At 36.7% G+C, this 15,125-nt stretch overlaps 1 protein-coding gene across 4 annotated transcripts in view; it reads left to right on the forward strand.

Moving 5' to 3' along the window:
- The window catches only part of ITCH (itchy E3 ubiquitin protein ligase), a 65,491-nt gene extending 50,919 nt beyond the window's left edge, over positions 1 to 14,572 (forward strand). For 3 of the 4 annotated variants that reach the window (XM_074843591.1, XM_074843593.1, XM_074843592.1), the window contains 9 exons: positions 704 to 792; positions 1,456 to 1,615; positions 1,901 to 2,034; positions 5,879 to 6,019; positions 7,799 to 7,919; positions 9,558 to 9,662; positions 9,896 to 9,992; positions 10,361 to 10,433; positions 11,122 to 14,572. In XM_074843591.1, the coding sequence (XP_074699692.1) occupies positions 704 to 792; positions 1,456 to 1,615; positions 1,901 to 2,034; positions 5,879 to 6,019; positions 7,799 to 7,919; positions 9,558 to 9,662; positions 9,896 to 9,992; positions 10,361 to 10,433; positions 11,122 to 11,221 (1,020 nt within the window). In that variant the 3' untranslated portion in view covers positions 11,222 to 14,572. Of the gene's footprint in view, positions 1 to 703; positions 793 to 1,455; positions 1,616 to 1,900; positions 2,035 to 5,878; positions 6,020 to 7,235; positions 7,348 to 7,798; positions 7,920 to 9,557; positions 9,663 to 9,895; positions 9,993 to 10,360; positions 10,434 to 11,121 lie in introns of those variants that run through there. The other variant, XM_074843594.1, reaches the window with a different exon arrangement.
- Positions 14,573 to 15,125: the final 553 nt, after the last annotated feature.

A 15,125-nucleotide genomic window follows, 5' to 3' on the forward strand; every position in this document is an offset into this window, starting at 1 on the left:
GAGAGATTTTTAAAATGCAAATCTTGACCCAAATTCTGTGCCTCTCCCTGCAAACAAAGTTCTTGGACACACACAAGTGTTATGTGAAATTTCTTTATGTAAACCTCTGATAATTGACCAGCATAATTACAAATTTGGTCATTGTATTAAAACCAGCATTAGTAAAGTTCCTTAGCATCTATGATTCTTCCTAACTTTTAAAAAACAAACAAACCAGCTAGATTTTGATTATCCTCTTTAGGAGATGAAGCTGTAAAATGAAAAAATACATACGTGTGTTACTGTTTCATTTCTAATTTATTTCTTTGAGTCCTTGATCATGACTCTTCATTACTTGTAACTGAGATATTCAGTATGCTATTTAACAAATACCAAATTTACTCACTTTGGGCCTGTTATTTATTGGGTGGATTTCTGTTTTATACTTAGAGACAGGCTGCTGGCCTAAGTATCCCGAGTCTTTAATTTCAGAATTATTATTTTCTTTTCTTTTACATCTTTTACTTTTTAATCTATGGAAATAGGTTTGTACTAACGCTTCAGATTCCATGAACATTCCATAAGCAGGTACTTCACGTACTCATAGTTCATTTTATGGTCTGAATTATTAAATGCCTTATTGCTTGATAGCATATAGTAATAAGTCTAGCCAGTGCTCATAGCTGTTTTCTTAAAAAGAATTGATTGTTTTTCTTTTACTAAGATAATGAGCTTCAGCCCTCAGGATCTACGGAGACGTTTATGGGTTATTTTCCCTGGTGAAGAAGGCTTAGATTATGGAGGTGTTGCAAGGTAAACTAAACTGAAATGGCGAATATCTTTTTCTGCAAGTTGTTGGTGTGAAGACTTCCCCAAAGTAAATACGTAAACTGCAGTGCTTTCAAAATATTAGTGAAGTTTATTCCTTATCTTTCCCTGGAGTATGAGGAAGACAGTTCCTGAAGATAGATGTATGTCTTAAAACTGTATAAAATGATTTTCAATTCGTATTAGGAATTACTTTAATTGTCTCAGTGATTGGAGATGCACATTTTACTGAACTAAAGTAAGACTTTGGCACAACTGTTAATATCAAAGTAGTTTTGTTGAAAAAGATGAATAGAAATCTAATTTCAAGTCAAAAGTCTTTACTGGAATGTAACCAAGAATTACATATATTAGCATTCCCTAAAACCCTGAAGTTTAAATCAGTGGTAGACTTTTAACCTGCTCATTTAGTTAAGGGTGTTTTTTTATCCAAACCACTGACAGATTTATATCTTTGTAACTTTGTATATTAATTTGTAATTTATGTTAGTTTCAATTTGGTTTCAGTTTGGTCTATCATACTTTCTGGTAAAGAAGTCGGATTGACTACCTGTGTGTCAACAAGTTCCTAAGTCAACGCGAGTTAACTGAAGTAATTTCTAATTTAATTTATTTTGAAATGTGTTTTTATTGTTTGTGTGATTTCAGGGAATGGTTCTTTCTATTGTCACATGAAGTTTTGAACCCAATGTATTGCCTGTTTGAATATGCAGGGAAGGATAACTACTGCTTACAGATAAACCCAGCCTCTTATATTAATCCAGACCATCTGAAATACTTCAGATTTATTGGAAGATTCATTGCCATGGTAAGTTCAAAAGTAGACAGAGGTTCTTTCATGTAATTTTCCTATAAATAAATATTGTACCATCAGATGGATAATTAAACAGTTCATTTTTGAGCTGAAACTGTTATCAGATGTTTGGAGATAACTACTGTTGGTGTAAGTTAATTCAGTTTATTAGCAGTCATGATATTCTCGGTTGCTTTAATTCTTTGGCTGTCAGATTTCATTGGTAGAGAGTACAGAATGTTGTCATATTAAGTATTCAATCGTCCTTTGCATTATTTTGTCTGTTTTTGTGTTCTTCAGGCTTTGTTCCATGGGAAGTTCATTGACACTGGTTTCTCTCTGCCGTTTTATAAACGTATCCTAAACAAGCCAGTAGGACTCAAGGATTTAGAATCTGTTGACCCAGAGTTTTACAACTCTCTCATCTGGGTAAAGTGAGTTTGACTTGATTTTGTTCTTGAAATAGCAATATAATGTTTTTAATTTTCACTTATGCTAGGAAGTAGGTGTGAATGTATTACTAAAAACCCCACTGGAAAGTATAATACATCCATTGCAGAGGAGTATTGGAATTCTTACTTTAATTTTAGACACACAAATAATAATTTGATAATGCAAAAGCCTTTCTAGTTCGTTGAGTATTCTGCACAGCATCTTGCATTTGATTTTTGCTGGTTTTAATGAATCTAGCCACATCTGTATAATTAATTACACAGATGTGGCAGTCTTGAACACTTATATATCAAATGGCTTGAGTAAATTCCAGTGAAACTTTTCAGATAACTGATTAAAAGACATCAGCAAAAATCCACTTAATGTTTCTCTCTCTAGTACCTGGTTTAGTTAGAAAACATAAAAAGTTTAGTGCTACAATAATGTGGAGTTAACAAATGTAGTTTATTATTTACTGCTGCAAAATTCTTCTATTGGTCATACCTGAAATTTGACTTAAAGGTTCATATCAACGATTTAATGCTTTAAGGAAGTTAATGTTCATGCTTTTTTCTAAGTGTCCTTGGTTTTTTGCTCCAAGTTGAATGATTCAAGACCACTTTTACATATAGCCTTCCATATATGCATTGTCAGTCATCTGTCTGTTCTACAGTCATACTCTTTTTGAGTCCTCCTTCTCCACTCCTTTGCAGATTCCTTTCCAGAAAGGAGCAAATCAAAAGGATCTGGAGTTTGTAGACCATAATTATTTTTGAATTATATGTTAAAAATATTTTAAGAAATAATTTTAAAAACCTCTTAGATCTAAAGCGTTGTAATTCTGTACTTATTTTTCTGTACTTACAATAGCAGGACTCCAGGATGCTGTAGTCCATGGTTGATGTGCACCATTTGTTTCAGTAACACAGGCGAGTTAAAAAGACCACACAAAAATTAGAAGGGAAAGATAAAGGCAAATTTTTTTGCTTCTGCTGTAGTAAAAACAATTTAGCAGAAAAAATAGTCTTTTTTTACATGACTAGGGAGATAAAATATTTTACTTGAGAATCACACAAAACCAGATTAGTTTTAAAAATGCTTTAAGAAATTCATAAAAGGTGTGGGAATAGATGGTTTTTAAAATGCAGAAATAAAGGTAAAAGACAATATTGTCATCTCCTATAGTGGTGAATCTTGGAAGCATTACCCTGAATAATGAGGTGGGGGCAAGGCAGCTTTATGAGATGATTACAAATTCAGATAGGAATTCTGATTTGTTTTTCAAAGAGTAGTATGTTCTGTACTCAGTATATGTGCTGCTAAAAGGTGTGGTGAGTTAAAATTCCATTAGGAAAACTTAGAATAGTTGTTATTTGAGTAAAGATGCCATGAAACTGAGACCTGAAAAGGAAGAAAGTGTCTCAAGGCTGTAAGTCCTGATTTCTGTAATTAAGGAATCCTGTCATTTATTTTATAGACAGAAAATGTATGTATATTTTTTTAAAAGGGCACTTTTTTGTCATCTTGCGACTTACTGAGTTTTAGAGACCAAGCAAATATGATACTGAAAAATGCAAGTTATAGTGAAGAAATCTGCATTAAATTGTGGGGAAAGCTATTACTGGTGGATGATCTTCTGACTAAATTGTAGCAAGTTGCACATATAACAACATTTACCTTATGAACAATATTAATCCGTTAATATTTTGTGGAAAGTCTAGAGTAAAAGGGTGTTACTTTAAGACATTATCTGTAGATGTAGCTCTATCCCTGCATTTGTGTGTGTAGTGCACATAAGCTGGCCACTTTTCACTTTTGAAAGCAATGGGTGTTCTTTATAACACCCAGTAATTGCAAGGTCTTTCAGTGCTGCTCAAGGGTGTTACATTTGTTCTACGTATGGTTCTTTTGGTGCATGTGTAGTTTATAATGGTGTAAAAGAGAGTACAGAGGCTTTTGGATGTCCATATTAGGCTGCTTGTCTATGGCAATAAATGGGAACTTGTCACAGACATCACAGACTACTTTTTCCCCTCATTTTAATTAGAAATATAAAGTGTTGCCAGATACCACCCAGTGGATTGTTGGCGTGAAACTTCCAAGACTGAATTCTTGGGTACCAGGAGTCCCTAATGAAAGATGTTGTCAAAGACAGGAGAAGCCTGCATCTGTAGCAAGGAACTAGAAAACTCAGAACTTACTGTCGAGAGCAACTCCTACATCTCACTCTGTATATGAGGGTTTCAAATGACTAAGATGTGCTGGCTGCATATGCTTTTATTAATCTGCACTCAGTGTTTGGGTTTTTTCTTTTTTTTTTCCCTTTTGTTTTTCCTTTTTTTCTTTTTTTTTTAACCACAGAAGAAAGCAATAGGGAACCTTCAGGCTATAACAAGAACTTTTCTGAAGACTGTCTCTGGAGCAAATATAACCCAAATATCAGTAGCAATTTCTGTAGTGATAAAGAAATCTTCTAGGTTGGAGTCCATGAAAGGCTTTTCCCCTTTGAAAAACACTTAAGGATATGAAAACTCTGGAGAAAAATCTTCAGACCTGAAGGGATGCATATCGACCTCTAAGTACCGAGACCCACACACTTCAAGTTCAGTATAGTTGAGCCTGCTTATCTGTGAAGCTGATGAAGTTATACTCTTAAGGAAATGACTGCAAATTTGTAGGGGGAGAAGAATTCATGTCTGTCAGGGCAGATGTAATTTTGTTCCTCACGAAAAAAAGCACATTTTATAACTTTCCAGGAAGCTTTCAGTAGTTTTTAATTTCTTGGCACTTCTCCCATCAGGTGGCCATTTTTCTCATTCCCACAATTCTGAAAATTTCACAGAATCATTGAGTTTGGAAGGGGACCTCTGGAGGTCATCTAGTCAAACCTCTGCTCAAACTGAACTAGAGCAGGTATCTTTCATTTTAAAAGGAAGGGGTGATTTTATTTCATTGTCCACCCATCTGAAGCCTTCCCTCCTCATCTGAGTTTTCATGTAATAGTGTGTAATAATTTTGGAAAGATCAAGTTCAGAAGCCCTGTTGCATCACCGTGCTGGATAAACCACAGTGATGTTTTCAAGAGTGACATTACTGTGTGATGGTTCAGAACAAATATCTTGATTTTGCACTTTATTTTGGGGGAAAATGGTCACCAAAACTTTATGCATATGCAGGTGATTCTTCACTTTCCAGAAGCACATATCAACATATAAATTAGTGTTGTACTTGTTGTTCTCCTGTCTGTTAATGCCTGTAAACACAACAGAGTTTATTTGAACAATGTTTGTTGGCTACAGATTCTTCCTATTTTGAAATTTCTAAGATAATTGCTCTTCAGCAGGAGTATTTGTACTTTGTTAACTTAGAAGCTTGGGACATTTCAGTATATGCTTACAAGATATTCCCATAAATATACTGGAGTTGAAGATAATTCATTAAGCATGCAAAGTCTTAGTTGCTTGTTATCTGTGATTCTCTGACAAAGTGACAGTTACATTAACTGTTAGAAGAAACAATCATGCAATGAAATATGCAAAAATGTCATTATTTGAAAAGTTCCTGTATTCCATAGACATTCCATAAATTGTAGTCAGCAGGTAGTTTGTCAGCCTTGTGATTGGTAAATTTAAAGGTATTACTGATCAAAAACTTTTGATCAGGAGTACAATTCATGTATGCACATTGGTAAAATGAGTCAGTACTTCTTGCAAAATTTTTGATTATTGTGTAAGGACTATTTCTTTATCTTGATTATTTAGCTCCGAACCTTTTTTTCTTAAGGTTCTCCTCTACTGAGTACAAGGTCTTGACAGAGTTATTTAAAAGTGTATTTTTTCCTTACAGAGAGAATGATATTGAAGAATGTGGCTTGGAAATGTTTTTCTCAGTTGATAAAGAAATTCTAGGTGAAATCAAAAGCCATGATTTGAAACCAAATGGTAGCAACATCCTGGTCACAGAAGAAAACAAAGAAGAATATATTAGGTGAGAATAAACGAAGATTTTAAAATACTAATATCTCCATCATTTTCTTTTTTGAATTCTAACAAGAAAAGATTATCAAACTGTGTAATCTGAAGCGTTGCTGAAATTCTGAGTAATTGCTGATGTTGGCAACAAGTGGCAATTGTTTGGATATCATATCTGAAAGAAGAATATTAATGGAAATAAGTTTTTTAAATCCATTTTTCCCAAGGATTACAGTTAGTAAAAGATACACTTTTTTCCTAGAGATACTTACGTGTAGCAGAACATCATGACAACAAATGTGCATGTCAGCTATTTTGTGAAATCATTGCATGTGTTTATTGGAATTACATTGCTTCGTAGCCTGCTGATGCTCTACCCAGCCATTTATGTTTGGGGTTTTTTTAAACTTAAGAACATTTTTGGATACTTTGGTGATGATTCTTACTTTTTAAAGATACTCGGGATCGCTACTAGTTTTATCTGAACTGGTCTTACAGTATAATTAGGTCTTGGTATTTGTAACAGGACAGTGGTTATGAATGATGTCATAAGTTGTACTGTCATAAATGAAGGATTATATTTGCAGTACCAGAATGTTTTAAAGCAGTAGGTTAAGAGGGAAGAGCCTAAGAGCGATTAAAGAATAAAAATGTGACAGTCACCTGCTTTGCTTGAAATATCCCTTTCTTTCTCAATGTGCAGCGGTATGTAAGCTCTGCTTTAAGGTGTGAACTTCAACATATAAGCTTGGAGGATGTGCTTGCAAAAAAAAAAACAAAGTCACACATTGCAGGCACAAAATAAACTGAATCACAGTAGAATTTTCCTCTCTTACGATGTGTTCTGTGAAGGCTTCTTTCACGGGAAGGGGTGAGGAAGAAGGGAGTGGATTTTGTTTTCATCACATATCTGAAAACATTTCAGTGATTCACAGAAAAAGTAGTATTTGCGGAAGAAACGTACTTGCATTCTGCAGTTTTGTGAAGTATTAATATTGGGGTTGAAAATAGGGAGGATCTGCAGAAAACCATTCTCTTCTAGTTTCGAGGAACCCAGGGAGAGCTCAGATTCCAGTTTCACACGTACTCTTCTGTCTTACTCTGAGTCCTGCTTTAAGTCCCCAAAGTTTCTAGGATTGAAATCAGAAAATAGCCATCTCTCCTTTAGACTCCAGTTCTCCTGACAGGTTAGGCTTGAATTCAGCATAATATCTGCTTCTCCCTGGGTTCAGGTTCTTCGGGTCTCCTGCCTGCTTTTCACCCTTTTATTAATGGAGAGTGGAGTTTCTGCCACAGAGCAAAGTTTCATGATTAACAGAAACAAATATGGAACTTTCCAAATGGACATAGTCGTTTCTTGGTAAGCTAGCAGTCCTACTTATCTTCACCAGTACAACTTGACCTAGTTTTTACCTTTTCATGGATAATGACTGAGATTTCTGGGGAGAATTAGACAAATATAGCTCTGCATTTTTTTTTCTTTCTTCAAATACCTAGGGACTGCTGTGCTCTCATTAATATAATCAGTGAATAGATGCTGCCTCCTCTTTGCGTCTGAAATACTTTCCGTAGCAGACTGGTTGGAAACGTAGGGTTTTAACTTAAAAAAACAAAATTGTTTGCACAGAGTAAAGGTTACTAATAAAATTATACAATGCTCTATCCCCAGAACTTTCCAGACTTTCCATAATTTTTTTTAACTTAGCTTACAGTTCATCTCAAAATAGGCTAACAAAGATGAGGACTTGGGTTAGCACAGGCCGTTTAAATTATCTCTCTGTATCTTCTTTTACAGGCTAGTAGCAGAATGGAGACTTTCCCGAGGTGTTGAGGAGCAGACACAGGCTTTCTTTGAAGGCTTCAATGAAATTCTGCCACAGCAGTATTTGCAGTATTTTGATGCTAAGGAACTGGAGGTAAAGGACTGTTTGGCTATTACTAGATCCAGGTTGTTACACATAAAATACTTAAACTCCAATCAGTGTGTCTGAAGAGCAGAACTCTCAGTAAGTTTGCAGATGACACCAAGTTGGGTGGGAGTGTTGATTTGCTCGAGGGTAGGGAGGCTCTGCAGAGAGACCTGGCCAGGCTGGAGCGATGGGCTGAGGCCAACTGCATGAGCTTCACTAAGGGCAAATGCCGGGTGCTGCACTTGGGCCACAACAACCCTCAGCAGTGCTACAGGCTTGGGGAGGAGTGGCTGGAGAGCTGCCAGTCAGAGAGGGACCTGGGGGTGTTGATTGACAGCCGGCTGAACAGGAGCCAGCAGTGTGCCCAGGTGGCCAAGAAGGCCAATGGCATCCTGGCCTGTATCAGCAATAGCGTGGCCAGCAGGGACAGGGAAGTGATCCTGCCCCTGTACTCGGCACTGGTAAGGCCGCACCTCGATTACTATGTTCAGTTTTGGGCCCCTCACTCCAAAAAGGCCATTGAATGACTCGAGCGTGTCCAGAGAAGGGCAATAAAGCTGGTGCAGGGTCTGGAGCACAGGTCTGATGGGGAGCGGCTGAGGGAACTGGGGGGGTTTAGTCTGGAGAAGAGGAGGCTGAGGGGAGACCTCATGGCCCTCTACAGCTACCTGAAAGGAGGGTGCAGAGAGGGGGGATGAGTCTCTTCAACCAAGTAAGAAGTAATAGGACAAGAGGGAATGGCCTCAAGTTGCACCAGGGAGGGTTTAGACTGGATATTAGGAAGCATTTCTTTACAGAACGGGTAGGTAGGCGTTGGAATGGGCTGCCCAGGGAGGTGGTGGAGTCCCCATCCCTGGAGGGGTTGAAGAGTCGGGTCGACATAGCGCTGAGGGATCTGGTGGAGTTGGGATCTGTCAGTGCTGGGTTAACGGTTGGACTGGATGATCTTCAAGGTCCTTTCCAACTGAGATGATTCTGTGATTCACTAAGGCTGACAACTCTGTTTTATAGGGCATATGAAGGAGACTTGATGGAGTAATACTTGATTAGTGTGTTTCCTTTCACCCTGCCTCTTTGCAGTCTACTTCACCGTTTCTAAAGGCTATAATTCTCTCAGTAGAAATTTCTTATCACGTTGCCTTTGTAATCCTCAGCAATTTGATTTGCCTAAGTTCAAAGAATGAGGAACTTGACAGAAGGGGAGGTAAAACCAGATATGCAACGGATAATTGCATATAGTCTGGACCGGGTTCTAGATGGTTTTGATCTCTCAAAATTACACTTTCTGAAGCATGTGTTCAGTTTAAAAAGATATAAACAAAACATCCTGTTCCTAGCAAAAAATTGTATGGCTGGGCAATGATAAACTGTTCCTGGCTTGAATGCCTAAAGGCAAGCAATTACTCTATTTTTCATGACAGAGGTGCTTTCTATTTTGTGGCCTCTCCAAATAAACTTCACGAGCAGTCATCATTCTTTGTTGTAGAAGTTTTGGATGAAGTTTAAAATTAAAAACAATATATTGCCATTGCAGATGCTTCTGAGTATGGGTTCAGTTGATGTTCTATTTTGCTCTGTGGGAAGTCATAGAAGGCAAGGCATAACTTGTGCTCACATGTTTGTTGCCCTATTTCTTCCCTAAAGGTGCTTCTATGTGGAATGCAAGAAATTGATTTGAATGACTGGCAGAGACATACCATCTACCGGCACTATACCAGGACCAGCAGGCAAATAGTATGGTTCTGGCAGGTTTGTAGCCTTTGTTTTATTCTCAGACCAACAGAAATTAGAGAGCACAGCTGCAACTTAGTAAACAATAGTCAGAATAATTGAACAGATCTGTAGTGTGTAAATACAAACAGTTACTGCTAATCCAGCTATTCATAACAGTCATGTAATTTGTTAATCTATGGATGATGAGGATGTGAAAATCTGAATATCAAATCTATACCTAAATGTTTATTTCAATTACTATTTTTCAGTTTGTGAAAGAAATAGATAATGAGAAGAGAATGAGGCTCTTGCAGTTTGTTACTGGAACATGCAGATTACCAGTGGGAGGATTTGCTGACCTCATGGGTATGCATTAATAATCCCTCTAATGCATTAGATAATTTTTTTAAAAGAACCAAGTTACATATTTATGGACATTTTAAATTAGTTTTATATTGAATGCTATTTTGTAAGTCCTGCATATACTTGAGCTGTGATGGAAAAAGAGATGGAGGGAATGTTTACACCTGTTGTATTAAGTTTCAAAATCAAATTTATGCGTTTCACCACGTGCATACTTTGATCTAGACATAGTGAAGGTCAGATGTCTTTTTCCTGTGCGAGTAATGGTAATCTTGTCTTGTGTTTAGGCCTTTCACACTTCAATTGTAATGTATTACCTACTGAGATAAAGGTAGCTAGACCTATGCCTTCTTTATTTGCATTTGTTACAGGGAGCAACGGACCCCAAAAATTCTGTATTGAAAAAGTTGGAAAGGAAAACTGGTTGCCTAGAAGTCATACCTGGTGAGTATGTAACAAATCAGAGTATTACTACTGTTCTGGTTTTGGTTGACAACAATCTACTTGGAGATTTTAGTAAATGGGTAATATGCTTAAAGGGTTGAGACTGTGTGAAAGCAAACACCAAGTTATAGCAGTAAACTTCGTTATTGAATAATAGCTGAATTTCTGAAAAACTCTTGTGGTATGGAGTAGATTCCACTGTAAATTCCATGGATTTGTGTAGTACTGAAAATTTAAAGTAATAAACAGTACTGTCTGAAGAGGTTGGGACTGATCTTTTGTTATCACTACACTCCATTTTGATAGTGAAGGAACCACATTCACACTCCCTCTTCCCTAGAGAAAAGGTGTTTTCTACTCAGTTCCTCAGGTGTATTAGTGGTCAGTAAAAACACAAAAATTAAAAATTTCAAATGTGAATGATGACTCTCATTAACCAACTACAAAAGGTTAGCGAAGCTTCCTACCAAGTGCACTACATTTCTAGAAAACTATGACTGTTCAGGCACTTGAACTCTAAATTTTGCTCTCAGAAATATTTAAATTTATGTTGGTAGTCAGCTTGTCACAGGATATAAATCCAGGTATCCATCTACACAGTAAAAAGCTTAGTTACCCATATTCAGAATGGATTTTTTTGTGATGGTTTAATTATTTTTCAGTACTTAAGTTTTTTCTTTATTTTCAGTTTCAATCGTTTAGACCTTCCACCCTATAAGAATTATGAGCAGTTGAAGGAAAAGCTGTTGTTTGCAATTGAAGAAACAGAAGGATTTGGACAAGAATAGCTAAAATTTGCACCTTGAAGAATGTGAACTCAATATATGTTCTTCACTTCTTCTGCTTGTTGCACACTTCGTTGTAAAGTAGACTTGACTTGGATTTATTTAACAATACTAATGTGTAAGTAAATGGATGTTATCCTGAGGTGTTATCCACATTAACTCTGGATTTCTACTGAGCACTTTCAGAAATCAAATGAGCGATCAGATATGGCTACAAATGAATTGCGACCTAAGTAGAGGTTTACTACAGCTTTGGGCTCTGCTTTGTTTTACCATTCATTAATTAGAATGTGTCCTTAATGACTGACAGATTTTTAACAATAGTTTTGTCTTTCCTTTTTAGTAGCATTTTTTGCTACTGATGCACTGGGAAGTTCATTGGTAGCTGCAGTGCTGCAGCATCATCATAAGCCTCTTCACAGCAGTGTTATTAGAGCCAGCTCCTAACCATCCTCTGCGTACCATGAGCAAATTCATTGCTTAAGCTCTTTTTTCTAACTCGAGTGTGGCCAGACTGTTTTTTCCCCGCCTGGAGTCTGCTCACATGCCAGCTGGACTCAAGCTGCTGTTAAGGGGATGTCAAACTGTGGCACAAATCCAGGGCATAGCTTTGCTTTGTTTTTTTCCCCAATCCTGCCAATTTCAGCAAAACAGACACCTGCCCAAAGTTGTTGGAACATTTCTGTGTGCCCTCAGAAGAATTCTGATCTTTTTCTGTGTAACACATATAACTTTTAAATCAATATTAACACTGTGGTACTTCACTTGTTTTGCAAAAGACAAGACCACCTGGAATTGCACTGATTCCATTCAAATTCCTGTTTGCAGAATGATGTTTCTTGTCAAAAGTGTTAATGGACATTATTCTCAGTGTTATTCTTACATGTTGCAGTCAGTTTGCTCTGAAGACTTTATTGGGTTTTCAGGAAGAGGTGCATAACGACTGGATTCAGAAAATGATAATACTTATCATTTTTGCTGATGAACTGATAGGCAATACTGGCTAAGGCTAAGAGGATTAGAAAGTTCAGATATGGATTACAGGTTTTTGAAGAGATGGAGCATCAGTAAATAGTTCTATAAAGTTTGAAATGAAAGTTTTTTTGGGGGAGGTTTCTAAGCTAATTCACCCTAAGCTGCTTCTAGCTAGTAACTTTTGTAGTGAGTTCCTACTGGATTAATAACACCTTTTACTTCCTTTTAGAATCTGTTAATATTCAATTCTCTTCTGGTTTACAATAACATTTTGCATTTTACTGCTCCTTTAGACTGAATGCACTTTTTGGGTATGGTCAGCTCTTTCCCTGCCTGAAGGGAGGAAAGCAAACTTCCATGAGATGAGCTGTTAGCCATAGTAAGAGAGGTGACACTTGAAGTAGCATGTAGCACATAGCAAAGCGTAACTGTAGCTCAGAGCGTTGGGACGGGAGCTGTTCTTAAGAGGCTTCTAGGTATCGGAGCTGAAAGAGGACAGTGGGAAACTGTAAAACTGAACTTCCAGTCTTAAAAGAATATTTCTTTCCTGCTGTCCCTTCTGTCTAAACTATAAGAGGGGAAAACCGATTCAGGCCTAAGAACAACCAAAAGAGTACAGTTTTTAACTGAGTTCAACAGTTTTTCGGGTCATATGAAGTGATACATGCTTATTGGAAGGCAGAATATTTAGACTGTAGAGTGAATAGCTTGTTTTGTGATGCATATTCTAAGAAGGGCATGGAAAAGAGTTTCTGATGATACAGAAATTACCCTCTTCTACAGTTTCATTGATGGCGAGAACTAACCTGACTTCATGGGTTTACTAGGAGGAAAATCTGCCAACTTCAACACATTTTATGGATATATTATAGTATACAACTCATGAGGAGAAAAAAAGCCTTATAAATATTTTCTGTTTATATTCTTACGATGAAATGTAGTTATCTAACATATTTACAAGAGAGATTAAATTAAGCAAGATAATGCAAGATTAAGCTATGAAAAATAGTCTGTGTTCTGCGTAATGCTTTATGATTCATGTAGGGAACCTAGAAATATTGTTAATGTATAAATACCACCCAAAAGGCTTTCAGCCCTATATTTTTAAAATAAAGAATAGTTATAATTGAAATAGCCTTAGCCCTAGTTCTATAGGGTATGGCTGTTTAATATTTTTATGGTTGAAATGTTTAGTTCAGGAAAAAGGTAAATGCTTGTATATATTTTTGCAGTCCGGGATTCCACTTATTCAATTTTTTGTTCTTTAATTTAAATGGCATGTTTTTATGTCTTTTCTGCTGTATCAGGATGGGGGAAAGGGGGCTGGATATCCCAAGCACCAGATACGATTTTAAAATATTACAAATAAAGAATTAATTGGGGGGAAAAAAATAATCTATGAAATAGATTTGGCCAAAATATAAAAAATTTTTACTGTGTTAAATTGGCAGTATTTCTGAAGTCAAAGGTTAAGATTACTTAGGCATTTTACTTTGTCAGCATTGTGAATGCTAACAAATCTGTTAATTTTTTTACAGCATGTTGTGTAGAAATAAAAAGGAATTAATATAAGCCACTGGTGCACTTTTCTGTTTTTTGTGGGGATCTGGTGAAAACAACATGTGGATGAGCCCACAGCATCTGGTATCCCAGATAATAGGTTCATACCAATTGGACTTACAAGTAAGATTTTTAGCAGAGATTAATGAGTTTGTCTCCCACTACTTCAACTGATTTAGCAACCTGAGCTGCATAAATTCATAGCATGTCACAAATGTATATTCATATGCAACTGTCAGTTGATCCTAATTTTCAAGTATTAAAATAACTTTTTATTTAGAATTTTGCCTTATGAGAATGACATGAGAAAATTAAATGCTGAGCTGCTGAGCTAAGAATTAACAAAGCCTTATTGTTCTGGGTAGCTCAGGAAATGTTAATATACTAATGAAATGCACAGTAAATGCGTCATGTCTTCATCTGATCTAGTATGGAAGTGGGGTTTTTTTTTAATCCAGTTGCTTGTGTTTTAAAAAAAGCTTTTTTTTATTATTCTGAGAAAAGTAAAACAAAAAAAGCCTGTTTAATTTTTTTGCTTGCATTTTTATTAGATGCTGCACTGGATTTGTAATCTCAACACCTTCTGTTATATTGGTATCTCCAGCCCCCTTTTTCTGGTGTCTTTTAATTTTCTTCAAGAGTCACTGTTTCTGTACATGTGTTCTAGTGAACTCGTATATAAACTGGGATCAGCAGCACTGGATTGTAAAATACTGTACTGAAATTCATTGTTGAAATTTCCTTGCATTGTAATTTCAAATACTCAGGTAACTGTAACAGTATCTCAGTAAGTCAAATACTTTTATAAAACTACTTAAAGAGCTGGTAGTCTCGTTATTACTCCTTCTGTGTTATGAAGCATCCTTGTGCAAATAAATTGTGTGTCTGCTCTTTTGGGGGTGAGGGGTTAGGCTGTCTGAAGTTCTCCTTCTAGCAAGGTTCTTCAGGAAAGTTTCTTTCCGGAGACTTCTTGTGCCATTGTGGATTGTATTGGAAATTCATTAGGAGATGCCAGACAGCTGCCTTTGTGACTGGTTAGAAACTGCAGATAAAAATTCCTGAATTTTTAGTGCTCGTGGTCCTGGGGATGCTGCCCCAAGGAGACAGGCTGCTGGCCTGTTAGCGGTGGTAGTCTGAGGGAGCTGGTCTGGAGAAAGGTTCTGCAGGAGCCACAGCTTTAACATTTTCTTGTACCGCTATTGCAATTATAAAAAAAAAATGAGGTATGACTGTGCAAGTCTGTGTTTTCTGTTTAGGAATAGCAGGGTGACAGGAAGGAGGGAGAAAAAGCTCAAATGAGACTGACCAGCCTTGTAGTTACCCTGATCTTCCTCCTCGAAGGGAGAAGTGGTTTCTACACACTTCCTGTCAT

This window comes from Strix aluco, chromosome 17 (genome assembly GCF_031877795.1).
Source record: "Strix aluco isolate bStrAlu1 chromosome 17, bStrAlu1.hap1, whole genome shotgun sequence".
In the NCBI taxonomy this organism is placed as follows: domain Eukaryota; kingdom Metazoa; phylum Chordata; class Aves; order Strigiformes; family Strigidae; genus Strix; species Strix aluco.